The 27,681-nt window shown below is 41.7% G+C and overlaps 2 protein-coding genes across 2 annotated transcripts in view; one reads left to right on the top strand and one right to left on the bottom strand.

Moving 5' to 3' along the window:
* Nucleotides 1-7,268: 7,268 nt before the first annotated feature.
* The window catches only part of LOC146499908 (glucose-6-phosphate exchanger SLC37A1-like), a gene marked incomplete at its 5' end in the record, with an annotated part of 39,242 nt that continues 18,829 nt past the window's right edge, over nt 7,269-27,681 (bottom strand). Inside the window, 7 exons of the mRNA XM_085135889.1 lie at nt 7,269-7,843; nt 18,949-19,013; nt 19,404-19,501; nt 19,894-19,972; nt 20,101-20,174; nt 20,893-20,941; nt 23,201-23,274. Coding sequence (XP_084992015.1) covers nt 7,828-7,843; nt 18,949-19,013; nt 19,404-19,501; nt 19,894-19,972; nt 20,101-20,174; nt 20,893-20,941; nt 23,201-23,274 — 455 coding nt within the window. The remainder of the gene's footprint in view (nt 7,844-18,948; nt 19,014-19,403; nt 19,502-19,893; nt 19,973-20,100; nt 20,175-20,892; nt 20,942-23,200; nt 23,275-27,681) is intronic.
* On the top strand, nt 25,070-26,854 carry LOC146499909 (uncharacterized). Its single transcript, XM_085135360.1, has 4 exons — nt 25,070-25,230; nt 25,379-25,629; nt 26,455-26,538; nt 26,709-26,854. The coding sequence occupies exons 1-4, from the start codon at nt 25,101-25,103 to the stop codon at nt 26,796-26,798; spliced, it is 555 nt and encodes a 184-aa protein (XP_084991486.1). The 5' UTR covers nt 25,070-25,100; the 3' UTR covers nt 26,799-26,854.

Genomic DNA, 27,681 nt, shown 5'->3' on the forward strand with positions numbered 1-27,681 from the left:
CTGAGTTAATTTGTGTTTCTCCTACAGCACCGCAAAAAATGCGCGTGCTCTTTGTGAGCTCGTTCCCGGCTCGTAACCAGCGCGTAACCAGCGCGTTCTGCTGTCAAGGGCGATCATTGTGACTGATGCAAGCCAGATCCTTTTATTTAGCAAAACTGTGATTAATAGTTAAATATTATTGTTGAGGGGCACAGACAGGACTCCGCACGCACACACACATTAAAAAAATAAATAAATAATTTTTTTTAAAAAGTTGCCTCAACAAAAGGGCACTTTGGGCACCCATCAGGAAAGGGGCGGGTGCTCAAGCCCCTCTAGCCCCCCCCCTCTGCACGTGCCTGTGCAGCAGCATTCTGGACTAACTGCAGTCGAAAAACAGAAGATGGACTCACTCCAAAATAAAGAGAATTACAGTAATCCAACCGAAAGGTTGCAAAAGCGTGGATACTGTTTCAAATTGCTGTCTGCTTAATTTTGGCCAGTTGCCTCAGATGAAAGAAACTAGACCTTACAACTAACCCGATCTGGCTTTCAAGCTTAAACTCAGGATCCATTTTAAAACCCAGATTAACAATCTCTGGTTTACAGAATGATTTCAGGGATTGCAAATCAACACACGGAACAGCAGTGGAGGCAGGTCTGGTCACCATTACTTCAGTTTTAGAATCATTAAAACAAAGAAAGTTTAGCGCCAACCACGACTTGACGTCCTCCAAACATGTTTGTAAACGATTTACAGAAGACCCATGTTTCTTTTTAAAACATAAATCTGGCAGTCAGCTGCATAACAGTGAAACGGGAGTCTGTGCTTTCTAAGAATTGAGCCCAATGGAAGTAAATAAAATGAAAACAGGATAGGGCCCCAGAATGGAACTGTGATACTCCATGAGACAACGGAGCACGGAAGGACTCACAGTTTCCTAAGCGAACTGAAAAGGTTCGATTTGTTAAGTAAGACCTGAACCATTTCAGAGCCACACCTGTTATACCGACACACTGCTCCAAACGCGAGATTAAAATTTCTTGGTCTACAGTGTCAAATGCAGCAGTTAAATCGAGTAAAATAAGAATGATAACAATATGTGGTTTCTGATAATTCACCATAATAATGTTTGCAAAGTGTTTCCGCTTTGCTTCTTTTATTGTAAGCTGATATAAGGCCCAGCACTCTCTTAAACTTAAACTTAAGTTCTCTCTTAAACTTTGTAAAGAGTAAGTTATCTTTTTTTCTTCGATTCACGCCTCGCAGCACGGCCAATACCATCCGCATTACACCAGGTACAGTGCTTCTTGTGAGGCCATCTTCACCCCACCAGGGCCTCTGCTGCTTGTTGATGCCATCCACATTAGGGCCTGTGGTGCTCGATATCATGCACATTTCACCAGGGTCAGCGGTGTTAGCTAAGGCCATCCACATTACACATGGGCGTGTGGTGCTTACCAATACCATCCATATTTCACCAGGGCCACTGTTGTTAGATGAGGCCATCCACATTACAACAGGGCCTGTGCTACTGGTTGAGGCCAACTACATTTCAACAGGGCCCGTGATACTGGCTGATGCCATCCACATTACACCAGTGCCAGTGTTGTTGTTGGCTGAGGCCATCCACATTACACCAGGGACAGTGATTCCTGTGAGGCCATCTTCACCCCACCAGGGCCTCTGCTGCCCGTTGATGCCATTCACATTACACCTGGGCCTGTGGTGCTGACCGATATCATCCTCATTTCACTAGGCCCTGCGTTGCTGGCTCATGCCATCCACATTACACCAGGTCCTGTGCTACTGGCTGATGCCATCCACGTTACACCAGGGCCTGTGGTACTGGCCAATACCATCCACATTTCACCAGGGCTTGTGTTGCTAACTGATGCGATCCACAATAAATGTCTAAATGTCTTTTAGACCCCATTCCTACAAAACTGCTCAAAGAAGTCCTGCCATTGATTAATTCTTCGATCTTATATATGATCAACCTATCTCTAATAATCGGCTATGTACCACAGGCCTTCAAGCTGGCTGCAGTTAAACCTTTACTCAAAAAGCCATCTCTAGACCCAGCAGTCTTAGCTAATTATAGGCCAATCTCCAACCTTCCTTTCATATCAAAAATCCTTGAAAGAGTAGTTGTCAAACAGCTAACAGATCATCTGCAGAGGAATGGTTTATTTGAAGAGTTTCAGTCAGGTTTCAGAGTTCATCACAGCACAGAAACAGCTTTAGTGAAGGTTACAAATGATCTTCTTATGGCCTCTGACAGTGGACTCATCTCTGTGCTTGTCCTTCTTGACCTTAGTGCAGCATTCGATACTGTTGACCATAATATTCTATTAGAGCGATTAGAACATGCTGTAGGTATTACAGGTATTGCACTGCAGTGGTTTGTATCATATCTATAATAGACTCCAATTTGTGCATGTAAATGGAGAGTCCTCTTCACACACTGAGGTTAATTATGGAGTTCCACAGGGTTCGGTGCTAGGACCAATTCTGTTTACATTATACATGCTTCCCCTAGGCAGCATCATTAGAAGACATAGCATACATTTTCACTGCTATGCAGATGACACCCAGCTCTATCTGTCCATAAAGCCAGATAACACACACCAATTAGTTAAACTGCAGGAATGTCTTAAAGACATAAAGACTTGGATGGCCACTAACTTTCTGCTTCTTAACTCAGATAAAACTGAGGTCATTGTACTCGGCGCTGAAAAGCTTAGAAATATGGTATCTAACCAGATTCTTACTCTGGATGGCATTACCTTGGCCTCCAGTAACACTGTGAGGAACCTTGGAGTCATTTTTGACCAGGATATGTCCTTCAACGCACATATTAAACAAATATGTAAGACTGCGTTCTTCCATTTGCGCAACATCTCTAAAATTAGAAATATCCTGTCTCAGAGTGACGCTGAAAAACTAGTTCATGCATTTATTACTTCCAGGCTAGACTACTGCAATTCATTATTATCAGGATGTCCAAAAAACTCACTGAAAAGCCTTCAGTTAATCCAAAATGCTGCAGCAAGAGTACTGACAGGGACTAGAAAGAGAGAGCATATTTCTCCTGTTTTGGCTTCCCTTCATTGGCTTCCTGTTAAATCCAGAATTGAATTCAAAATCCTGCTCCTCACATACAAGGTCTTAAATAATCAGGCCCCATCTTATCTTAATGACCTTGTAGTACCATATTACCCTATTAGAGCACTTCGCTCTCGCTCTGCAGGCCTACTTGTTGTTCCTAGAGTATTTAAAAGTAGAATGGGAGGGAGAGCCTTCAGTTTTCAGGCCCCTCTTCTGTGGAACCAGCTTCCAGTTTGGATTCAGGAGACAGACACTATCTCTACTTTTAAGATTAGGCTTAAAACCTTCCTTTTTGCTAAAGCATATAGTTAGGGCTGGACCAGGTGACCCTGAATCCTCCCTTAGTTATGCTGCAATAGACGTAGGCTGCCGGGGGATTCCCATGATGCATTGAGTTTTTCCTTTCCAGTCACCTTTCTCACTCACTATGTATTAACAGACCTCTCTGTATTGAATCGTATCTGTTATTAATCTCTGTCTCTCTTCCACAGCATGTCTTTATCCTGTCTTCCTTCTCTCACCCCAACCGGTCGCAGCAGATGGCCGCCCCTCCCTGAGCCTGGTTCTGCCGGAGGTTTCTTCCTGTTAAAAGGGAGTTTTTCCTTCCCACTGTCGCCAAAGTGCTTGCTCATAGGGGGTCATATGATTGTTGGGCTTTTCTCTGTATCTATGAAGCGCCTTGAGGCGACATTTGTTGTGATTTGGCGCTATATAAATAAAATTGAAATTGAAAGAATACACATACACAATGTGCTACTGGCTGATGCCATCCACATTACACCAGGGCCTGTGCTATTGGCTGATGCCATCCACATTTCACCAGGGCCAGTGCTCCCTGTGAGGCCATCTTCACCACACCAGGGCCTGCGTTGCTGGCTGAGGCCGTCCACATTGCACCAGGGCCACTGCTCCCTGTGAGGCCATATTCACCACACCAGGGCCTGCGTTGCTGGCTGAGGCCGTCCACATTGCACCAGGGCCACTGCTCCCTGTGAGGCCATATTCACCACACCAGGGGCTGTGCTGCTGGCTGATATCATCCTCATTTCACCAGGGCCTGTGTTGCTGGCTCATGCCATCCACATTACTCCAGGGCCTGTGCTACTAGCTGAGGACATTCTTCAGCCAGTAGCACAGGCTACTGGCTGAGGAATGTGGATGGCCAATACCATCCACATTTCACCAGAGCCTTTGCTTCTGTCTGAGGCCATCCACATTACACCAGGGAGTGTGATGCCCGTTGATGCAATTCACATTACACCTGGGCCTGTGGTGCTGACCGATATCATGCTCATTTAACCAGGGCCAGTGGTGTTAGATGAGGCCATCCACATTACAACAGGGCCTGTGCTACTGGTTGAGGCCAACTACATTTCACCAGTGCCAGTGTTGTTGGCTGAGGCCATCCACATTACACCAGGCCCTGTGCTGCTGGCAATACCATCCACATTTCACCAGGGCCTTTGCTTCTTTCTGAGGCCATCCACATTACACCAGGGAGTGTGATGCCGGCTTCTACCATCTACATTACACCAGGGACAGTGCTTCCTGTGAGGCCATCTTCCGCAAAACAGGGTCTGTGCTGTTGGCTTCTACCATCCACATTACACCAGGGACAGTGCTTCCTGTGAGGCCATCTTCACCCCACCAGGGCCTCTGCTGCCCGTTGATGCAATTCACATTACACCTGGGCCTGTGGTGCTGACCGATATCATGCTCATTTAACCAGGGCCAGTGGTGTTAGATGAGGCCATCCACATTACAACAGGGCCTGTGCTACTAGTTGAGGCCAACTACATTTCACCAGGCCCTGTGCTGCTGGACAATACCATCCATATTTCACCATGTCCTGTGATTCTGCCTAGGACATTCACATTACACCAGGGCCTGTGGTGCTGACCAATACCATCCATATTTCACCAGGGACAGTGTTGTTAGATAAGATACTGGCTGAGGACATTTACATTTCACCAGGGCCTGTGGTTTTGGCTGTTACTATCCACATTTTACCAGAGCCTGTGTTGCTGGCTGATACCATCCACATTACACCAGGGCCAGTGCTACCTGTGAGGCGATGTACCACACCAGTGCCCGTGCTTCTTCTGGATTGAGCCAACTAGATTTCAAAAGTGCCTGTGTTCATGGCTGATGCCATCCACAATACACGAAGGTCTGCGCTTCTGGCTGATGACATCCAACATTGCACCAGGGCAACTGCTCCCTGTGAGGCCATATTCACCACACCAGGGCCTGTGCTGCTGGCTGAGGTCATGTTTTAAAGTCTCACACACAAGCCGTCGAAAGGGGAGGGGGGCCGGCTGCTTCCAAATAGAGCGTATTTCATTTATAATGTTGTAAATCCCATTATCTAATTATGATTTGAATCCTGGGTTGTGTGAAATCTCAGAAATGCACCCTAGACAAAGTGAATCTGTGAACTAAGGTGTAGGTATGTTAGATCATGTTGTGGTGATCCTCGAGTTGAGGGATGGGTGTTCATACTGGATTGCGAAATTAAAGCCAATGGAAGATGGACAAGAAAAGTTCAACGCCATCAGGTGCTCAGTTTAGAAAAAAGAGAAAAGAAGAGGAAGAAAAATGAGCAAAAGATACAGGTAAGCAGATGTGTCATTGGATAATGGCAGGTCATCATGAAACAATCAGAATCAGAATACTGTATTAATACCTAAGGAAATTATGTGCGTTACAGTTGCTCCAAGAAGAAATGGTAATAATAGTAACAGTAACAGACTAAACTCCAAACAATGCAACAATGTTACAGATTTTAATATTAATTAGTCATTGTCAATTGTTGATTTGTCCTGTTCTCATTGTATGACGAATCATGATAGCTGTTTGCATACTATGCATACAGCTATATGCATACATGAAGCTTTGGCTTTTCTCTATTGTTCATGTACTTCTGTGTAACTTAGAGTCTGTGTGTATCACTGAGTGGGATTCTCCTTGTCAGCTTACCATTTCCACAACACTTGCCACTTCCAGGTGAGTCCACATCATGTACAAATTAAAGTAAAAGCTGGCTTGCAGTAGCATACTACAAAACAGGCATCAGGCAACACAAGGTTCAACCAGTGAAAAAAGCACATGATTTATTTGTTTTCTCTACATAAATCAACTTCAAACCAAGTTCATTTCCATGGAAACTTAAAAACCCCCCCTGCAAAAACCAAGAAAGGCACACAAGGTCTCAAGTATTAATCTTATCACTGACACATAACATTTACATGTGGTCTTGTTCCAAGGATATTGTCTTAAGAGTACAACCAAGATCCCCTTTAAAATACAGTTACATAAACCTATTTCACATCTTTTAAATACATACAATATATCACTCTTGATGATTAAAACATAAATCTGCAGAAAAATAAATCAATGTTTTAATTCATGATATACAGTTTGTGAATTTTTAATGTGTATAAGATCACAAGAACAATATATATATATATATATATATATATATATATATATATATATATATATATATATATATATATATATATATATATATATATATATGAGAGAGAGAGAGAGCTCAGCTACATTCATTTTATTACTAAATCACAAACTACCACAGGACAATGGAAAAGGAAACAAAAATGATTTTCAAAATAAATACACATGTAAACAAAACCAATCCCATCATCTCTTTGGTTCAACGAGCTGGTCTTTGTTTTCCTTCTTCTAAACTAATTCCATCATATCTGTTGAACAGATATGATGGAATTAGTTCTGCATCACTTTTTCCAGATGACTGCTATCTGATTAAGTTCATGTTTCAAAAAAGTTAACAGCTCTAGGCACGATATTAAGAAGTGGTTCTGTCCAGGTTTTGGGTAGAGGTATATGAATTTATCCCAGTACAACAATAAAAATAAAAATATCAGTATGGGCATAGAGTCCTCCTCATAAGCCTCACACTTTGACAGACAGCTCACATGGCACCAAATAAATGAACTGTATGAAAATTTTGCCAATACAAACACCAACAATATAAAACACTATTCATACAAAAAAGACAGTAAGGACACAAAGACCTAGCAACCTGTGGTGTTTCCAGTTTTAGTGGTTCTAATTGGCAGAACTACAATCGTTAAAGTGCTATTTATCATGAAGTCCTGGGCGAGTACAGTGTTACCTGAGACTCTATCATGTATGTTTTCTGTATATTTGCTACAGAACTACACAGGAAGTAAAGTATGCATGCTTGCTGTTTTTGTAGCAGGTCTGACGTTATTTTAGTCCTGGCAACGACCCCTACTTTGATGAAGCTCTTAATTCTGTGATTGATAGCTTTAAAAAACAACTATCAAAGCTAGGTACCACTGTAAAAGGCACAAAATTACAAATAGCCCCTTAAATTAATTGGACAGGTAAGGTTGAAAAAGTTCCAACATACAAGTGAGCAGCAGGACATACCAGTCATCAGGTTCAAACTGAATTCAAGGGCTAAGACGGACATTGGGAAGTTATGCAAGTACAGTAAGTGCACATGAGACTTTTAAACTGCTGTCTCATGTGCAGCAGCTGCAACTTCAGTCATAGGTCTTCATCAGTAAAGCACTGCAGCATGATTGTAGGCGCACACAAGCATACACGCTGGTTTATTAACAATCAGTTTCATCTGTCAGGACAGTCCAGTCACAATCCATATCAGCCTTAAGTGGTTTCATTGCACTCTGCGTCTATGTGTGTACGCAGTGCAATCAAAGTGCTCAGTGTTCCTTCAACCTGTGAACAAGAGACAAACATTAACGCTGTGTTGATAAGTTGAGTCATTAAGCTTTACAGTCACCACCAGTGAACTTCCTGCCCACGAGAGAACATTACAGTTGGTTTGTTTTTAGGAAATAAAATCTGCACATGTTATGTTCACATTCAGCCCCCGAGAACACATAGTCGATCACTGACTGTAGTCGTACAAGGACAAGAATATTCGAGTCATGAACCAAGTTTGGACTGTTTTTTAAGAAACTCAAGTAAAAGCTCAACCATACACACATACAAAAAAAAAGAAAAATAAAGAGAATAAGATCTTTAATGTGTAACATGTCTGGTGCTGGTCTTCCATAAACTTACAAGACCACAGAAGAATTTGGCACAGAGACATCAGCAACATAATTTTAAATTATGTCTGAGTTATTTCAGATGTGTAGTTCTTGTGTAAACCTTCTGAACTACAGCCAGCCCAAACCAACCAAACACAGAGTTTTAAATCTTGACTGACACTTTAAAGCCTGACACTTAGCTTGTGCATCTTAGCCAGAAAATTCAAAAAACAGTTTTATTTGCTGTAATCCATCGTCCACCTGGTTCTTACTCAGAGTTTCAAATAATTTTAAAATGATTATTGTGGGTGACTCTAACATGCATGTAGATAATGACAACGACAGCTGAAACTAGAGATGGCACGATACCACTTTTTTATGTCCGATACCGATATTATAAATTTGGATATCTGCCGATACCGATATGAATCCGATATAGTGTGTTTTTTAATCAATAAAACGTTTTTTTTAATATCTTGCTGCATTTTGTATAAGTTTATACTCAAGTTTAAATAAATAACAACACTAAAGCTATTCTGTTATACCTGTATGTAAAAAATACAACAAAATATTTCATAGTTCAGCAATACTGATCAATCTAATAAACGTAAACCTGCTCCATCCTCCCTATTCTGGTATTTTAAAGAGTACTTAGCAGAAATATCAAGCAACCTAACTAATAGGGTTGCAAACTCCCAGCAAAAAAAAAAATAGGGAACCACCCCCCACCCTCCAGCTCATGATGCTTAATCGATGTAATCAAATTTAATTTGATGCAGGGGGGAAAATGCACAGAAAGAAATTATTTTTCAAGAATAATTAAATAGATTCAACATCTTTCTTCAACAGAATTGCAGACTGCACAGATGGTATCTTCCCAAAGGAAAAAGTACTGTAGCTTACTAGGGTATATTAGACTTAACAGTTACTATATACAGTAATGGACTTCTATATATTTTACATCAGATTAAAACTTTGGGTGTAAGAGTCAGATAATTATTTATTAAAAGCTCGACATTTTAAATGAGAATAGGAAAGAAAAGTATGTCTTTGTGCCCCCTTTTCCTGAGCGTTTTTATTAAAAGGCTGCCACCACCAGGGCTATCGATCATAGTGATCGTAGATTAAGCCTATTTATTTTGGGGGGCAAAGCCAGTGTTCACACTCATCATGTTGTATTTAATCTATATGAGTAGAATTCAACTTTATTATCTGCATGTTTGAAAGTTCTGTATTTCTTTTGATAATATAAATGTAACCCAGTGAGTTTACACAACTCAGTAATGCACTACAACATTGTTATTGTTAATTGTGATTCATCATTACTCTGTTAATCACTGAGTTGATCAAAAGTAAATCAATAATAAAAGATAAATACTATAAATATAAGAATAAAACCCAAAGAGTATATTTAACACCCCTACTGATTAGGAAGGAACAAGCCCCGCCTTCCCCTGCTCTGTACCGTCACGTGCTCAGACACAGAGAGAGACGGAGGTGCATGAAACCATTGCTGATTTTCACCGCCAAGCTTTTTGCTGGAAAATAACTATTAACTTGATAAATTGAGCAAATATCCATACCGGAGATCTGCATGGACCTTGGAAAAACGGACCTGATTTGTTGTGAACATTTTGGACCTTGAAACCATCGCGGTGAGTCAGAAGCTGTTAAGCTAACCTTGAAGCTAAAAAGCTAACAAGAAGTTAACGGGGAATATAATGGCCCAATTTCAATGTTGTAGATCTGCACGGGAGCGGATGAAGTGGACAAGATCCTCTCTGAGAGTTGAACATTAGAAGTGTGCTGGTGAGTTAAACTGGGACTGGGTGAATCAGGCTAATTGAAAAGCTAACTAGTCTGGTGCTTATAGCTGTAGCTGTAGCTGACCACGTTTTCACTGTGGGAGAACACACGGGGTTTCCCACGGAGTTCAGCCATTCTGAGCACTCAGCTTGTGTGCTGATGATATTCTAGTATTACTTGTTGAATATTAAATGCACTAAAATAAGATGATGGAATAAGTTAATTTTGATCTTAAAGGTCATGAATCTACTTTATTTTTGTTACATTTGATGCTCGAGCGGCACTGGATAGATGTCCGTGTGTATTCTTACTGTGCTGATACGTTACCACATACTGTAAAACTACAGCCTGTGGGTTTTGTATATTCTTTTGGTAATTTTATTCTGTACATTGAGTGTAAATAATATATTGCTTCATTGCTATGCAGTGTAAAGCAATGCTCCTGTAATTCAGTTAAAGGGCAATACTGTAAAAAAATGATCTACCATAGTTTATGGTTTATTTCTGATTTCTGATAGAAATGTGTACCTTGATGATAAAATAAGCTGATTGTGATTTAAAGATTGCATTCATGATTAAGATGCACTGTATAGACTATATTTAGAAATTAGAATTAATGTTTTGTGCTTGTTTTGTTATAGCACTTGCATTATTTACACATATGGCCATGTATATCATTAGAGTGTGAACTGAATTAGTAATAGTCCTGTTGTTTACAGGCTAGGTTTTTTTATGGGATCGTGAGACCTGGATTTCTTCCTGACGAGGAAGATGGCGAGCCTTTCCCTTTGAACCGAACCACAGCTATTCCGAGTTGGCCCAGAAGGGCAGGTTGCTCTTCTCTCATGAACAATTGCAACAGTGCGGTAGGACGAAATCGCACCAATCACAGACTTTTGACCTATTGGATTTGACTTGACTGAACACTGACTATTAAGCCGGCAAGACTGACATATCTGAGCTCAGATAGGATTCTGATTGTTATTATTATTGCTGTCACTGTATTTTATTTTATGTTTTCATTTCTGTTCATGAAATGCTGTTAAATTGTTGCTAAATAGTTTAATACAATTCATAGCAACTTTACCTGTGGCTCCAGTCATTCTTCTCCACGCAACTCACTTTATCCCTCCTACGAATCTAGCTATTGGCCCAATCTCTCCAACTTACTTTAACTTTCCCTACCCTATCCTGTACTTGGCTACAGAAAGTGGCGAGCCAGCCAGGAGGGTTTGCAGAGTTGTTAGTCCAACCAAAATTTAATAAAACATTTAAGAGTGCCTGGAGCTTCACAGTGACTTGTTTTTTTTTCTACTGGTACTTTTACGTGTCCTAACAATGGAAGTTGTGAAAACAGAGAATGTTAAAGTTCAAAATGCTGTCTTGGTCAGTGGTTTAACTAACACAGACATTGATAAAGACATAATTGAGTTCTTAGAAGCTTTCGGTCCTGTCAGTAGGCAGATTAAGTTACCAACTGGTGGTCAGATTATTGTGGAGTTTCAACATGAGGCTACTGCTAAAGAACTAGAGAAAAGATATTTGCCTTATGACAGACCTTGCACTTTGAAACCAGAAGTTGTCTATCACATTCAAGACCTAGCCAGTGCGTATAGCATTGAAACCAGCGCATCAGCTACTGTAACTTACCTGTCACAGCTTAAAGATGTGGCAGCACGAAGCAACCGATCCTTTAAAGACCTTTTGATGGATGAACTAGCTAAAATTGGGGAGTCATTGGGAGGGGATGTCCACACAGTTGAGCCTTCCACTGAACAAGAGCCAGTGCCCCACAGTGATGACGCCCTACCTTCTCCCTCTTTAACACCCAATAGCGACCATGTAAGTGCCCTGAGTACTCACCCACCAGCAGAAGCTGAGAAACAAACCCCTCAGATTCCCACTAACCTTCTAAGCACGCCTGAAGTGCAGCGGGTTATTGTAGAGCACATTGTTAAAAGCAGTGAAGTCGTTCCCCCACCAAACTCGCAATACAGACTGAAACCTTTTTCAGGAAGAGTTCCACATCCTCCTTTCGAAACTGACTATGACACTTGGCGCAGCAGCGTAGAGTTTTGCTTGACTGATCCCTCGCTCACCGAAACTCAAGTTGTGCGAAAGATTGTTGAAAGTCTTTCACCCCCTGCAGCGGACCTGGTGAAAGCTCTTGGTCCAAAAGCAAACCCCAAAACTTACCTTGAACATCTTGATTCTGCCTATGCAACTGTAGAAGACGGTGACGAACTCTTTGCTCGCTTTTTAAACACCAATCAAAATGGAGGTGAAAAACCCTCACATTACCTGCAAAGATTGCACACAGTGTTAAACCTAGTCATAAAAAGAGACGGAATTGCTTCTAGTGACATCAATAAACAGCTCCTGAGACAGTTTTGTAGAGGGTGTTGGGACAGCTCATTGATTGCAAACCTTCAACTTGAACAAAAGAAAGACGACCCACCTCATTTTGCAGAGCTACTCCTCCAACTACGCACTGAGGAGGACAAACAGGCAAGTAAAGCAACCCGCATGAAACAACATTTGGGGATCCAAAAGACTCGTGTTTATTCTAACGTGCAAACCACACGCTCTCAAGGTAGGAACGATTATGAGCATGAAATGGACAGCAATTCGTCTGACCTCCAGAAGCAAATTGCTGACCTCAGGTCTCAAATCGCACAGCTCAGAGCGGACAAAACAGAGAAAAGATTGCAGAAACTTCAAAAGGAAGCAAAAAGGAACACAAGTACCAAAACTCAGAACAAGCTGGAACAGATACCACAAATTGCTGCAGTGTCAACCAAACCCAAACCTGGATACTGTTTCAAGTGTGGAGAAGATGGTCATATCGCTTCCAGCTGTAGTAATGATCCCAACTCAGCATTAGTAGCAGCTAAAAGGAATGCCCTCAGACAAAAGCAGCGAGAATGGGAAAGATCCAGACCAGTTGATGAGTCCTTTAATTTAAACTAGAAGGAGCCCCTGTCGCGGGACAGATGGGTGCTAAATCTGAACCAAGTCCCACTGAGAAAAAGACAACAAAAGCCCAATGTGAAACAGCTAATGTTCACTCAGTGCCTAAACTTCCCAAAAGACTTGTGGGTAGAAAATGCACAGCCAGAGTTGTTATCAACGGCGTTGAATGTAGTTGCTTGCTTGACTCAGGCTCTCAAGTAACCACTATTGCCAAATCTTTCTATCAAGAACACTTACCTGATCATCCTATAAAACCCATCAGTGATCTCCTAGAGGTCGAAGGTGCGAATGGTCAGACAGTCCCTTACTTGGGATACATTGAGACGAGTATCATGTTCCCAAAAGATCTCGATCAGTCAGAGCTTGAACTATCTACTCTTGCCTTAGTTGTCCCTGACATTCGCTCAAACTCAGACACACCTCTACTAATTGGTACAAATACACTTGACCCCTTATATGAGCATCTTTGTGAGAGCACCTACCTGACTTTAAGGTACTCCCTTATGGATACCAACAAGTGCTAAAGACATTAGCATCCAGAAAAAGACAAACTGACAGTGGCAAGATCGGCTTGGTAAAACTTCAAAGTAGAACCCAAGAAGTCCTTCCTGCAAATCAAAAGCTACTAGTGGAAGGTTTTATGCATGCTAGCCACGCTAAGCCTGAACAGTGTGCACTTATTGAACAGCCCACTACCGGCTCCCTACCTGGTGGTGTGTTTGTAAATTGTTGCCTTATATCTCTGCCAAAGCACGGACCTTATAAAGTTCCTGTGTTGCTGAGAAACGAGACTAACCATGACATTACACTGCCCACTAACTGTGTAATTGCTGAGTTAGTTGCCCCTGACTGTGTCATGCCATGTCCTGAGCCTGAGAAAGGTGACCAAAAGGTGTCTGCAACGTGTAACTCTCAGCAGCAGACTTCAACCTCAAGACCCCTTCTCAGTTTCGACTTTGGTGAATCACCACTATCTGAAGAGTGGAAAGAGAAGATAGCTGACAAGCTAAACACCTTCTCTGATGTTTTCTCACACAATGATCTTGATTTTGGGCATGCCACACATATAAAACATCACATCAACTTAAAAGACGGAACCCCCTTCAAACAGAGATGTCGCCCGATTCATCCCCATGATTACGAGGCAGTTAAAAAGCACTTACAAGCCCTCTTAGATGCAGGCATAATCAGAGAATCTGAATCTCCATTCTCATCACCAATAGTGGTGGTCCGCAAAAAGAATGGTGATGTGCGGTTATGCATTGATTTTAGGAAGCTTAACTTGCAGACCATCCGCGATGCCTATGCCCTGCCAAACTTAGAGGAGTCATTTTCTGCTCTTGCAGGATCTCAGTGGTTCTCTGTGATGGACCTTAAGTCAGGGTACTATCAAATCGAGATGTGTGAAGAAGATAAGCCAAAGACAGCCTTCGTGTGCCCCTTCGGCTTCTACGAATTTAATCGTATGCCTCAGGGAATAACAAATGCCCCAAGCACTTTCCAAAGGCTTATGGAAAAGTGTATGAAAGACATCAATCTGAAAAAAGTGTTAGTCTTTTTGGATGATTTGATAGTCTTTTCCAGTTCCCTTGAAGATCATGAGACCCGACTCATTCATGTTCTTGAGCGACTCAGAGAGTACGGGCTGAAACTCTCGCCCGACAAATGTCGTTTCTTCCAAACATCAGTCCGTTATCTAGGCCACATTGTATCTAGAGACGGCGTAAAGACTGACCCCGAAAAAACTGAAGCACTCAAGACCTGGCCGAGACCCCAAACCTTAAAAGAACTCCAATCGTTTCTTGGTTTTACCGGTTATTACCGGAGATTTGTCAAAGATTACTCAAAAATTGTCAAGCCCCTCACCTCCCTCACAGCTGGCTATCCTCCGAGACGAAAGCATTGTAAAAACCCACCCAGTGATCCAAAGTATCTTAACCCCAAAGAACCCTTTGGTGATCGTTGGGGACCAGAGTGCCAGAAATCGTTTCAAACTATTATTGAAAAACTCACCACCTCACCAGTCCTTGGGTATGCCGATGCAAAGCTACCTTACCTGGTACACACAGATGCCAGTACAACCGGACTTGGGGCAGCTCTTTATCAAGTGCAGAATGGAACCACACAGGTTATAGCCTATGCAAGTCGTGGTCTATCCCGTAGTGAAGCTAGATACCCCGCCCACAAGTTAGAATTTCTAGCTTTAAAGTGGGCCATAACTGACAAGTTTCATGACAACATGGGGCATTTAGGGGTCGAACGCACACTGGAACTCATTCGGTCACGTTTCTACTGGCCAAAAATGGCAATTGATGTCGAAAAGAAAGTGAAAGCTTGCGAGAGATGTGTCCGTAGAAAAGCCCTGCCAGATAAGGCTGCTCCTCTGGTAAATATTAAAACTTCCAGGCCCATGGAGCTAGTCTGCATGGACTTCCTCTCAATAGAACCAGACAGTAAAAATACTAAAGACGTCCTAGTGATCACAGATCATTTTACAAAGTATGCTGTGTCCATTCCAACCAAAGACCAGAAAGCCACCACCGTTGCAAAGAACTTATGGGATAACTTCCTAGTTCATTATGGCTTTCCAGAGCGACTTCATAGCGATCAAGGGAGAGACTTTGAATCGCGTACAATCAAAGAACTGTGCTCTCTGCTCGGGATCCGCAAAGTCCGAACAAGTCCTTATCATCCTCGTGGCAACCCTGTTGAGCGATACAATCGCACGTTACTCAGTATGCTTGGTACCTTGAAAGACACTGAGAAACATCACTGGCGTGACTTCGTAAAACCACTTACTCACGCTTATAACTGTACAAAAAATGATGTAACAGGCTATTCTCCTTATGAGTTAATGTTTGGTAGACAGCCTCGCTTGCCCATTGATATTGCCTTTGGCCTGCCACAGCCAAACAAGCCACAGTTGACTCACTCTCAATACGTCAAACAGTTGAAAAGCTACCTCGAACAGAGCTACGAAATAGCCATCAAAAACTCCCAGAAAGTAGCTGACAAAAACAAGAAACAGTTTGACAAAATCATCCGTGAATCCACACTACATGTGGGAGACCGAGTCTTGGTTCGAAATCTCCGTCTGAGAGAGAAGCACAAATTAGCGGACAAATGGGAGCAAACGGTATATATCATCACCAAACAAATGGAAAACTTACCAGTATATACTGTAAAACCGGAAAACGGAGATGGACCCAACAGAACACTCCACAGAGATGTTACTTCCCTGTGGATTTCTCTCACCAACAGAGCATGAACCAGAGCGAGTCACAAAAACTAACAGACCACGCACAAGACAAAGTTCAGCTTTGGAAGTTGACTCCGACCAAACACTTGAGGAAGAGGAAGATGAGTTTTATTACCCTGAACCTCCACAAGTGAAAGACAGACATTTCTACCAAGTATGTGCCATGCCGCCAACACAAGGATTCAAACAAAACAAATATCCTGTAAATGATAACGAACAACCTAACACATTACCGGACATGACAGTCTCACCTGAAAAGAAAACTGAGAACGAAACTGAAACATACTTACCTGAGCAGGAAACTGAGAACGAAACTGAAACATACTTACCTGAAGGTGAAATTGGAAGTTCAACTGACACCAACTTACCTCAAATGGACAGTGAAACAGACCTACCTCAGACAGAATGTGAAAGTGAAGCAAACTTACCACCAAGTGAAAGTGACACAAGCCTACAAAACAACACACCAAGTGAGTCTGAAACAGACACTCGAAAAGACAAAAATGTTTTGTTGACCAGTTTGTCAGATTCACCGTTGTCAGAGAACCCAACTCATCAACTTTCACCTGAAAGACAAGTTCAAAACAATGATGAACCTGAGACCTTGCAAACAGAAACACAGATCAGAAGATCTGAAAGAATTTGCCAACCGTCCCAAAGACTCACTTATCCTCAGCTAGGTAACCCACTAGTAACAGTGGTTAAATCACTCTTTCAAGGATTGAACAAAGCTTTCATCGACTCCCTTGCTCATGATGTTGACTATTCCACTAGAGCCATGCACGGGGACGTGCATGAGATTTAAGGGGGGAGGATGTAACCCAGTGAGTTTACACAACTCAGTAATGCACTACAACATTGTTATTGTTAATTGTGATTCATCATTACTCTGTTAATCACTGAGTTGATCAAAAGTAAATCAATAATAAAAGATAAATACTATAAATATAAGAATAAAACCCAAAGAGTATATTTAACACCCCTACTGATTAGGAAGGAACAAGCCCCGCCTTCCCCTGCTCTGTACCGTCACGTGCTCAGACACAGAGAGAGACGGAGGTGCATGAAACCATTGCTGATTTTCACCGCCAAGCTTTTTGCTGGAAAATAACTATTAACTTGATAAATTGAGCAAATATCCATACCGGAGATCTGCATGGACCTTGGAAAAACGGACCTGATTTGTTGTGAACATTTTGGACCTTGAAACCATCGCGGTGAGTCAGAAGCTGTTAAGCTAACCTTGAAGCTAAAAAGCTAACAAGAAGTTAACGGGGAATATAATGGCCCAATTTCAATGTTGTAGATCTGCACGGGAGCGGATGAAGTGGACAAGATCCTCTCTGAGAGTTGAACATTAGAAGTGTGCTGGTGAGTTAAACTGGGACTGGGTGAATCAGGCTAATTGAAAAGCTAACTAGCCTGGTGCTTATAGCTGTAGCTGTAGCTGACCACGTTTTCACTGTGGGAGAACACACGGGGTTTCCCACGGAGTTCAGCCATTCTGAGCACTCAGCTTGTGTGCTGATGATATTCTAGTATTACTTGTTGAATATTAAATGCACTAAAATAAGATGATGGAATAAGTTAATTTTGATCTTAAAGGTCATGAATCTACTTTATTTTTGTTACATTTGATGCTCGAGCGGCACTGGATAGATGTCCGTGTGTATTCTTACTGTGCTGATACGTTACCACATACTGTAAAACTACAGCCTGTGGGTTTTGTATATTCTTTTGGTAATTTTATTCTGTACATTGAGTGTAAATAATATATTGCTTCATTGCTATGCAGTGTAAAGCAATGCTCCTGTAATTCAGTTAAAGGGCAATACTGTAAAAAAATGATCTACCATAGTTTATGGTTTATTTCTGATTTCTGATAGAAATGTGTACCTTGATGATAAAATAAGCTGATTGTGATTTAAAGATTGCATTCATGATTAAGATGCACTGTATAGACTATATTTAGAAATTAGAATTAATGTTTTGTGCTTGTTTTGTTATAGCACTTGCATTATTTACACATATGGCCATGTATATCATTAGAGTGTGAACTGAATTAGTAATAGTCCTGTTGTTTACAGGCTAGGTTTTTTTATGGGATCGTGAGACCTGGATTTCTTCCTGACGAGGAAGATGGCGAGCCTTTCCCTTTGAACCGAACCACAGCCATTCCGAGTTGGCCCAGAAGGGCAGGTTGCTCTTCTCTCATGAACAATTGCAACAGTGCGGTAGGACGAAATCGCATCAATCACAGACTTTTGACCTATTGGATTTGACTTGACTGAACACTGACTATTAAGCCGGCAAGACTGACATATCTGAGCTCAGATAGGATTCTGATTGTTATTATTATTGCTGTCACTGTATTTTATTTTATGTTTTCATTTCTGTTCATGAAATGCTGTTAAATTGTTGCTAAATAGTTTAATACAATTCATAGCAACTTTACCTGTGGCTCCAGTCATTCTTCTCCACGCAACTCACTTTATCCCTCCTACGAATCTAGCTATTGGCCCAATCTCTCCAACTTACTTTAACTTTCCCTACCCTATCCTGTACTTGGCTACATAAACATTGAAGTACTTCTCAGTGTATTATAACTGTTTTGTTATAAAAACAAACAAACAAACAAAAAAACCAGCAGCCCAACATTTGAACATCAAATTAATGCAGATACACAGTACAGCACCAAAAGCAGCAGTCAGGCTGAGTATAATCATGATCGAGATAACAGGAGGACTTACTCTACAGTGGAGATAGGATGGGATTTAGATGAGGCCAGCTCCTTTGTCACGAGCCGTAGCAAAAGCTGCAAGGTTACACATTAGTATGAGCATCTGTTTGCTCATCTGTGAGCATTTTATTGGGCATCAGAAACAAGGGTAAAAACACAACATTGTCTTATTTTTCTTGTCTCTAGCTCCTGAGCTAAATATCTGACTTTTCACTGGTTCACTAGCTGGTCTCTGCATCTGTCTGCTCTTTTCTGCTGAGCAGGTAGTGACTGATGGATTTTCTGAAAACAACTGCTTGTTGTTACAAAAAACCTTTACATCAGCAGTGACTGAACCAAAGAGCTGGAAAACTATCAGTGTGTTCAAAGAGGCCAGTATTCTGTGCTAATGTGCACATAGGTACCAATTTTTTGCTTTCGTTTTGTCATTTTGTAATCTTATATGATGCAAGTTAAAGGACTTACCAACAGAGCAAGAAAGTCAGCAGTCATCAGCATGTAGAAGACCTGATCCCAGCCGCCTGCAGACAGAAGTCCAGCTAACAGCGGGCCAAGTGCTGCGCCTGACATCACAAACATGAACAAGATTATTCGTGTACATGAATCCTCTCTTCACATTTCTACATGGGATGATTATAAATGAGCAAAAATAACACAAGGCATGCTAACATAATCATCATTAAATGGTAACTAAAGTGATATTTGTATCGTTTATTATCATCAAATCCAACAAAGCCAGAGCTTCGTTGTTTAGCCTGAGCCAATGAGCCCTCATTACTCTGAACACGCAGATTGTACACAAATTTAAAATCAATTCTTGGCTGAGGATTCATGCACTTGTTAAATGTAATTATTAACAATTATTACTATCATACATATCACTAATAGGACCCTAATAAGACCCCTCATTCTCATCCAAACAAGCCGTAAACATAAGCTGAGCAGCAGTACTGACCTACAGATCCTGTGCCATCAATGATGGCTGTGACTGTAGACAGTGCTCTGGCGTTGCCTTTCAGGCTCTTGTGGGTGCCCTACAGCCAAATAAAGAAAGGGGGGCAGAGAAAAGACGACAAGGGGAGAAAGGTGATTTTAAAATGAAATAAATGATGATTTACAAACACAATCAAACTCGAATTACAGTAGTGTTAAACATCCTTACCAAATCAGCAGACACTGCAGTTGTGATGAGCGCATATGGTCCATTCACTAGACCTCCGCACACTAACAGCATCCCTGAAGCACACAGATTAAGGAAGTTTTATCCTGGTTGTAAGGAATGGAAATTCTGCAGCCACTGAAATCTTACTGCTGGAAACAAATGCATGCAGGCTGAGGTGTTTGTGTCCTCCACAAACCTGCCGGTAGTGTCTTACTAGCATGTGCACTTCTCTTCATTAGAATGGGTGTTCATGTAATTACAGTAAATGTGAGCTGATATTGCTCTGAAGGCACTACATTGTATCCAATAATGCCAACTTCCCTTGACCATCAGCAGCTCAGAGAGAATAACCAAGAGTCGTCATTTATGCCACAGTAAACAAGTCACTTGTGTTTATTTAGATTTGATTGGACATTCAATCGCTGACTGATAACCTACTGTAATAAATGCAACCAGCTCATGTGACTAAATTTGTACGGACCTCAGCACCTGGAGACAAAGGGCGAGATAACTCTAGTGCTGATATGAATTTATTTATTGTCCGTCTCGTGAATCAAAGTGGGTGCTGGTTCCACAGAAGGAGGCCAGAAAGCTGCAGGCTCTGCCTCCCATTCTACTTTAAGTAACCTGGGAACCAGGAATAAGCCTGCAGTATGAGAGGAATTTGATTGGCTTCTGTTCTGCATATGCTAACATGCCTTTATCCTTTCATTTACATGTATTACAATTAAGGAACAGAAAATTGTTCCAGACCTACTGATTAACTATCATTCAGTGGTAGCATGTTCTTACCAATCATTGGCCCCAAACCAAACTCACTGATCATGGAGAAGCCATAAAGCTGCAGGAAAAGAATAAAACAGGACAGTTAACGCTCACATGTCTAATATCACCTCATACTTTTACATGTAAGCCTTTTACTATAAAAATAGCATGAAATGTGTTGTAATCTTTGCTCCTCAGCAATTATACTCACTGGACACTTTATAGGGGACACTTGTTCAACAAGTTGTTAATGCAAATACACAGCCAATCACATGGCAGTAACTCAATTTAGGGATGTAGACAAGGTCAAGATGTTGATGTTTAAACTGAGCATCAGAAAGGGAAAAGAGGTGATATAAGTGTCTGTGAACATGGCGTGGTTGTTGGCTGGTCGGCGCTGATGATGGCTGATGTCAGATGGGGGTCACTCCTCTCAGCAGTAAACTGAGGCTACATTTACTGTCCAAAATTTGGACAACAAAAAACTGCACAGGTTTGGTATTTTGAGACAGTTTCTGTCTGCTAGTTTTTTCACATGTGAAGTGAGTTCACTGTGCTCAAAGGGTCTCTGCAGTCACCAGATCTCCACCTGACAGTGTGCCTTCAGGATGTACTGGAACAGAAAATATACTTTCTAGACAATCAGCCAACAACTGAAGAATGTTTTGAGCACCTATCGATCTATGAAATGAAGAATCGCGGTCAGTAGCGGTCCTAGCCTGTTTGGCGCCCTGGGCGAACACCCCCTCTGGCGCCCCCCCCCCACTCCTCACACACGAAGAGAGAGACAGAGTATGCATTGTATGCAAACGTTGTATGCAAACGGCTACTAAACAGACATCATAATTCGTCATACAATAAGAACAGGACAAATCAACAATTGACACTGACTAATTAATATTATATTATTGTATATATTGTTTGGAGTTTAGTCTGTTACTGTTACTATTTTTACCATTTCTTCTTGGAGGAACTGTGACCCAAATAATTTCCTTAGGGATTAAGAAAGTATCCTGATTCTTAATGTTTTAGGATACATGACCTGCCATTATCCAATGACACATCTGCTTACCTGTATCTTTTGCTCGTTTCTCCTTGTAGGAGTCATAATTAAATGTATTGAATTTTAATGATCACTCGGTTTTCATTTGTTTGGTTGCTATGGTGATGTGTAACGGGAGTCACGTGGGTGCTAGCGGCGACATTAAGAGGGCGTTGTCAGTCTGTCTTTCACTGGTTTGATTTTGACAGAGAGCAGGGCTGGGTAGCCGTAGTTTTTGTTGACCGCAGCACAACGAGTTTCCCCTTGTTGCATTAGAGCCTGTGATGTTTTAAGAGTTTGAATCGCGAGCCGATCACGTTGCTCTGTAAACTTTTCAAGCACTTTAATAAACAAGCAAGCAATTCCACCTCTCGCATTATTGCGTAAAGTTGAGAGGCAAATAGACAGGCTCAGTCCCCGGCCTCTAGCGACTGTGGAAGTCGCTACACTCCTCCTCTTCTTTTCTCTTTTAAAAAATGAGAAAAGAAGTTTAAAAACGGGTTGTGTGTGACACTTTAGATCAACAAAATATAAAATATACATTTTAAATTGTTATTGATCCCTTTACCCCTGGTCCTAAAGTGTATATTTATTTTCTTACTCTTCTTATATATATTGTTTGTTTACTTGCACTGTTGTAACTGGAGCCTCGTCGTCTCGTCTCTCTATATACTGGACTGTATGTAGCGGAGATGAAAATAAAGTTTACTTTGACTTCAGCAGCGAGCAGGCGCACCGAGGGCTCTCGCGCTCACTTTTCGCGTATAGAATTTTGAAAAAACATCGGTGCAAATGATAAGTCTGTATCATGATGTCTGGTGTTTTCGTGTTTGTTGGTTTGTTTGTAATTTGTTTTATTTTGCGAGTTGGTAATTTTTGCTGCTCCAGCCAGCCAGAGCATCCCCCGCAGCAGGCGCACCTCGCAAACGGAGGGCGCCCTTACTCCCAGCAAATGGGCGATAGAAAACCAATGCCATTCCCAATATGCGCTGGCATGATGTCGGGGCAGCATGAGAACCAGCCGCGATGCCGCCCCCACCACGATGCCGGCCCGGGCAACCGCCCGTGTCGCCCGTATCTAAAACCGCTACTGATCGCGGTAGTTCTGAAGGCAAAACGGAGCCAACCTGCACCACCTAATGAAGGGACTGTGTCAAGTGCTGCACAGCAGGGGGAGCCAAAAACCTGGTCTAATCTCCCCTGTGCAGGCTTCATAATCAAAGAGTGTTCTCACAGTGTTGCAGCACACAGTGGACAATCTTTCCTGACTGTTGCAGGACAGTGAAGACTTACTGTAGGAGCAGCTAGCAGTAACATGACTGCACAGGTGGTGGCTCGCTTCCCCAATTTATCAGAGATCACGCCTGCTAACGACAGAAAGACACATTCAGTCGTTAATCATCATAATACTTCATGGTAATCATATTGTACATTGCTTCATAAACCCTGACAGCTGGTCTCTATCAGGGTTAATTATCACAAACCTAAAACCACAGACATGCAAAACATGCACGAAGCTTCCAGGTCTGAAAAATGAAGCTGAATAGATTTTAAACCTGCATTCTGTCTGAAGGCCAGCAGGGAGAGACTCTTTCTGTGTATGCACAGTGTGCATGTCTATGGGAAAATGTCCCTCTGTTCTTTTGCTCTGTAAACTGCATGGCTTCATTTTTCAGATCACAAATCTGAATATTAGTAGAACCTGGGACCATTTCGTGGCCTTTGCGTTTTTTAACTCCACGCCATTTCCACTGTGTTTAATGGAATATAGCCAAATTTTCAAACATGTATTTTTTTTTCATTTTATTTTAAAATTTCAGTCTGAGTTTCTTAAATGAGCTTAAATGGCTGAGCTAAAGGCATACATCCACTATCGAACCTCGTGGCCGATTTCTGCCCCATTGAAACCCATTATAAACGCTATTTTTCATACCACCATTATTTTTACAACGGTTAATGTGATTGTCTCAGTTATGGTGCCATTTTGGAGTCCGGACCTTAAACCTGTAATTTTTTCATTTGTCCATCAGATGGCGCCATTTTTTCATATTTCAAGCAATGAACGAACTTCAGCCAAAATTAAAGATTTTGAGCGTGTCGTTCTGCAACAAAAAGTGAAAGAATTGGTGTTGTGTGTCACTATCAGTGTTGAATAATGATGTTGGATAATAGTAACTGTGCTTTTTTAAAAATATAAAGGCCTTTATGTCTAAAAAAAAGAAAGACACACAAACACACTTTTTCTTTCAAAAGTATTTTCTCTCAGACGGCCACACTGCAATATAAACAAATTAAATAAAATCAAGGACCAAAACCAAATTACTTAATTAAAAAATTAATTATTTTTTACCTTGAAATACAATTTTTTAAAACTGCTGTGGTTAAATCACCTATGACCCGGAAGTAGTTACTGACGGGAAGCCATTTGGTGCGTTTGTAAACAAACCCTGGAAGAGAGGCATGTGAGATGGACGCGGGTTTTTTTTCTTTTTATCTCTTCAACGGTCACAAATCGGGTAGCGACACAACTATCTGCAAATTGTGAGCCAAGCGGTGGAATTTCGAAAAACTTACGGACAATGGCGAGGCTGGCCACCGTTCTCGGCATGCACAGGTCACCAAATGACCTGTGCACGCAGAGAACGGTGGCGAAGTCTCGGGAATAAACACCCCGAAAAGTGCTGATGTTTTCGTGAAAAGTGAAACGTAAGTATGGTTACATTATTATTTTGAAGGTTACAACAGAAAATTATTAATTTTTAAATGTTACGATGGCCGTGACGTCCTCCCGATCTTTTTTCTTTGTTTACTATGCATGTAAAAAAATAAAAATCCTCTAGTTTTATTGTCTACGCAGCAGATTACTTCTAAAGGTAACGGTGTTCACACCGAACGCGATGGACGCGAATAGAGCGTCAGGTTTACATGTAAAATCAATGGAAAAGCGCGATGACACGCGATTGCAGGTCCCGCGAAAATTCGGAAGCAGATTTGCGTCGCGAAAACGCCAAAACGCATGAAATGCGCGTCAGTGTAGGGCGTCTGGCGCGTTTGACTCGCGAAAAAAACCACACACGTGAGTTTTTGTGTTGCATTTTGTCGCGCCGCGACAACCAATCAGGAGCCTGGTGACGTGGATCTGACCTAGGTCAAAGGGGCAGATCCAGCAAAAGCCCTTGATTCTTCATTCAGTATGGAGGAAAAGCTCAGCAGTGCCGTGGCTAATCATCCAGAGATATATGATACTAGCTACTACTTCTACCGAGACAGGAATAAAAAGGACCTAGCTTGGAGACACATAAGTGAGGAGATCGGGCAACCTGGTAAGTTCATTCCTTCTTTTTAATTTTCAGACTGACCCGATGAAAATTAAAATTAATTAGCAAAAGCTAGCAAGCCCGCCTACTGTCCCGCTATTTTCCCACTGATGTACAAATACCTTTCCGCTAACAAGATAATGCGTTTATTCAGAGGACATCTGCAGGAGAAAGTGGAAGAGCCTCAGGGACACTTATAATAAGGAGAAGAAGACAGAGAAGGAGAAGAGGAGTGGGTCTGCAGCAGGATCGGGGAGAAGATGGAAGTTCTTCGCGGTCATGGGGTTTCTGGACCCCTTCCTCACCCCGTGGGAGACAAGCGGCAATATGGTGCGGACCGTGGAGAACTTCTCCCCCAGGACCAGGGACAGCCCGAAGAGGCAGCAGGGGAGTGTCAGTCAGAAGGTATGTTTACAATGAATTAATGTAGGCAGTAGTAAAGGGACCTCTGGCTAATAAGGCGGGGTCCTTGTCGGGCTCGTAGCCGAAAACTAGCTTTACTTTGTTGTCTGGGTTAAGTTTGCTAGCGAGAGACAGAGAAAGGCGTTGAAAGGCTGCTCCAACGAAACTTATTGTTTTTGGAGGAAAACACGAACACGGCGTACAGTCGAGTCTTAATAGCTTACTTACAACTGGGCTCGTCAGGCACTCTTCTTGGCTGCAGTGGTTATTATTATATTTACATGCTTCCAGCTCCCGTTTTTGCTCGATGACAGCTCGTACTTTTCCTTTCTCTCCCTCCCTCGCTCACAGACACATAACGGGTACAGCAGTCCATTCTCCCTGCAGCACGGACTACACTGCCTATGATGCTACATTCTTTAGAGCTATACCTGTAGCATTTTGCCTATTAGCTTAGCACAACAACAACAGGCGCTCTCACCCAGGAAACACGCAGCGAGAGAGCGTCGCCCTGTAACCATGGCAACCGTAACGCTGCCGCCTGGAACAACAGAACGTAGCTGTCAAACAAAACCCAAACAGTCCTGACCCACAACAATATGAAACAGGGAAGTACCGCCGTGTAATCCATTTATTTCAACAAAGTAACTGTATTCTAAATACCACCTTTTTAAGCGGTAACTGTAACGGAATACAGTTACTCATATTTTGTATTTTAAATACGTAACGGCGGTACATGTATTCCATTACTCCCCAACACTGATAATAATATAATATTCTCTATGACTATTGTCTTCAACCTGTTAACATTTAATATTGTCTTGATAGAGTCAAGTAATCATGCAGCAGAGTCCTCCCCTGTCTCTTCTCCTGGCTCCCCAGTCCCTGGTCCCTCAGCTGCTGCACCCACAGGTATGAACATCAAGCACTGATAGCTTTTTACTTGCTTGAATTCCCTTGTGATCACCTTTACTAAATATCTACAACCAATCTGTTTATATCATGTTTTTTTCAATTTTGAAAATGAAAATCTAGTAGCAGCCTTCTCATTACTTAGTGTTGTTTTGTGCTGTGTTTCACAGGCCCACAGAGGAGGACAGCTCGAAGGCGGGCGAGGGACGGGTCCCAGGACGGTCCATCGGCGGTGGAGCTGGCCATCCTGGAGTCCCTAAAGAGGCCACGCCCATCTCCAACAGAACATTTCCTCCTCTGCCTTGTCCTGTTCTGGAGGAGCATGCCGCCTCAGACACGAGAATTCGTGAAATTTTCAAATTTATAAATTAGCTTTTGAAAACAGCACAGCTGTGTTAAATTTGGAAACATTGGACCCTAATGATCAGTAGTTTTCTGATGAGGCAGCAGCTCTCCAGGGCAGAAACAATGCTGTTATTTTTCTCCTCCTTCTCCCTGAGGCTCTTCCACTCCAAAGCTGGGTCCTTTTTATTCCTGTCTCTCTGTAAATAGTTAAATTTCATGTATTTATGTTTAAATGTTTTTGTTACTGAATTTATATATTTTTTCAAATAAACATTTATAATGACAAATGTCTCTGTTCTACTACACAGCAAATATTGGCACCCGACTTGACACAAGTAGAATTTATTTCATATTATACTAATGACAAACATACTAATACAGTGGGATGCAAAAGTTTGGGCAACATTGTGAAAAGTAATTATTTTCCTGTACAAATCATTGGTTGTCACAATAAAAATTGTCAGTTAAATATATCATATAGGAGACAGTGTGTGTGTGTCTCCTATATGATATATGTAAGTGACATTTTTCATTGTAACATACTTTTTCATACAGGAAAATAATGACTATTAAAAACAAACACAGTCTCTAACTTTGGGACATCAATTTTGTCCCCAAGCATTGCTAAACAGTGAGGCTGAAGGTCCACTGGGACAGACGAGCATTAACCCTTTAAGACCTACCATAGAACCAAGTCCGCCAGAGCTTATATTATATTTTACATGTTGTGGAGCATTTTTGGGAGCATTTCAAGTTGCTATACATCAATACAACATTATAGCCCAAATTTTAATAATA

The sequence above is a fragment of the Neolamprologus multifasciatus genome, chromosome 16 (genome assembly GCF_963576455.1).
Source record: "Neolamprologus multifasciatus chromosome 16, fNeoMul1.2, whole genome shotgun sequence".
Classification (NCBI taxonomy): domain Eukaryota; kingdom Metazoa; phylum Chordata; class Actinopteri; order Cichliformes; family Cichlidae; genus Neolamprologus; species Neolamprologus multifasciatus.

Bases quoted from the DNA above. Each gene is read 5' to 3' on its own strand.
- LOC146499909 (XM_085135360.1), top strand. From the start codon at position 25,101: ATGGAGGAAAAGCTCAGCAGTGCCGTGGCTAATCATCCAGAGATATAT. The intron at 25,231-25,378 runs GTAAGTTCATTC...GCGTTTATTCAG, and splicing joins TGAGGAGATCGGGCAACCTG to AGGACATCTGCAGGAGAAAG. The intron at 25,630-26,454 runs GTATGTTTACAA...TTGTCTTGATAG, and splicing joins AGGGGAGTGTCAGTCAGAAG to AGTCAAGTAATCATGCAGCA.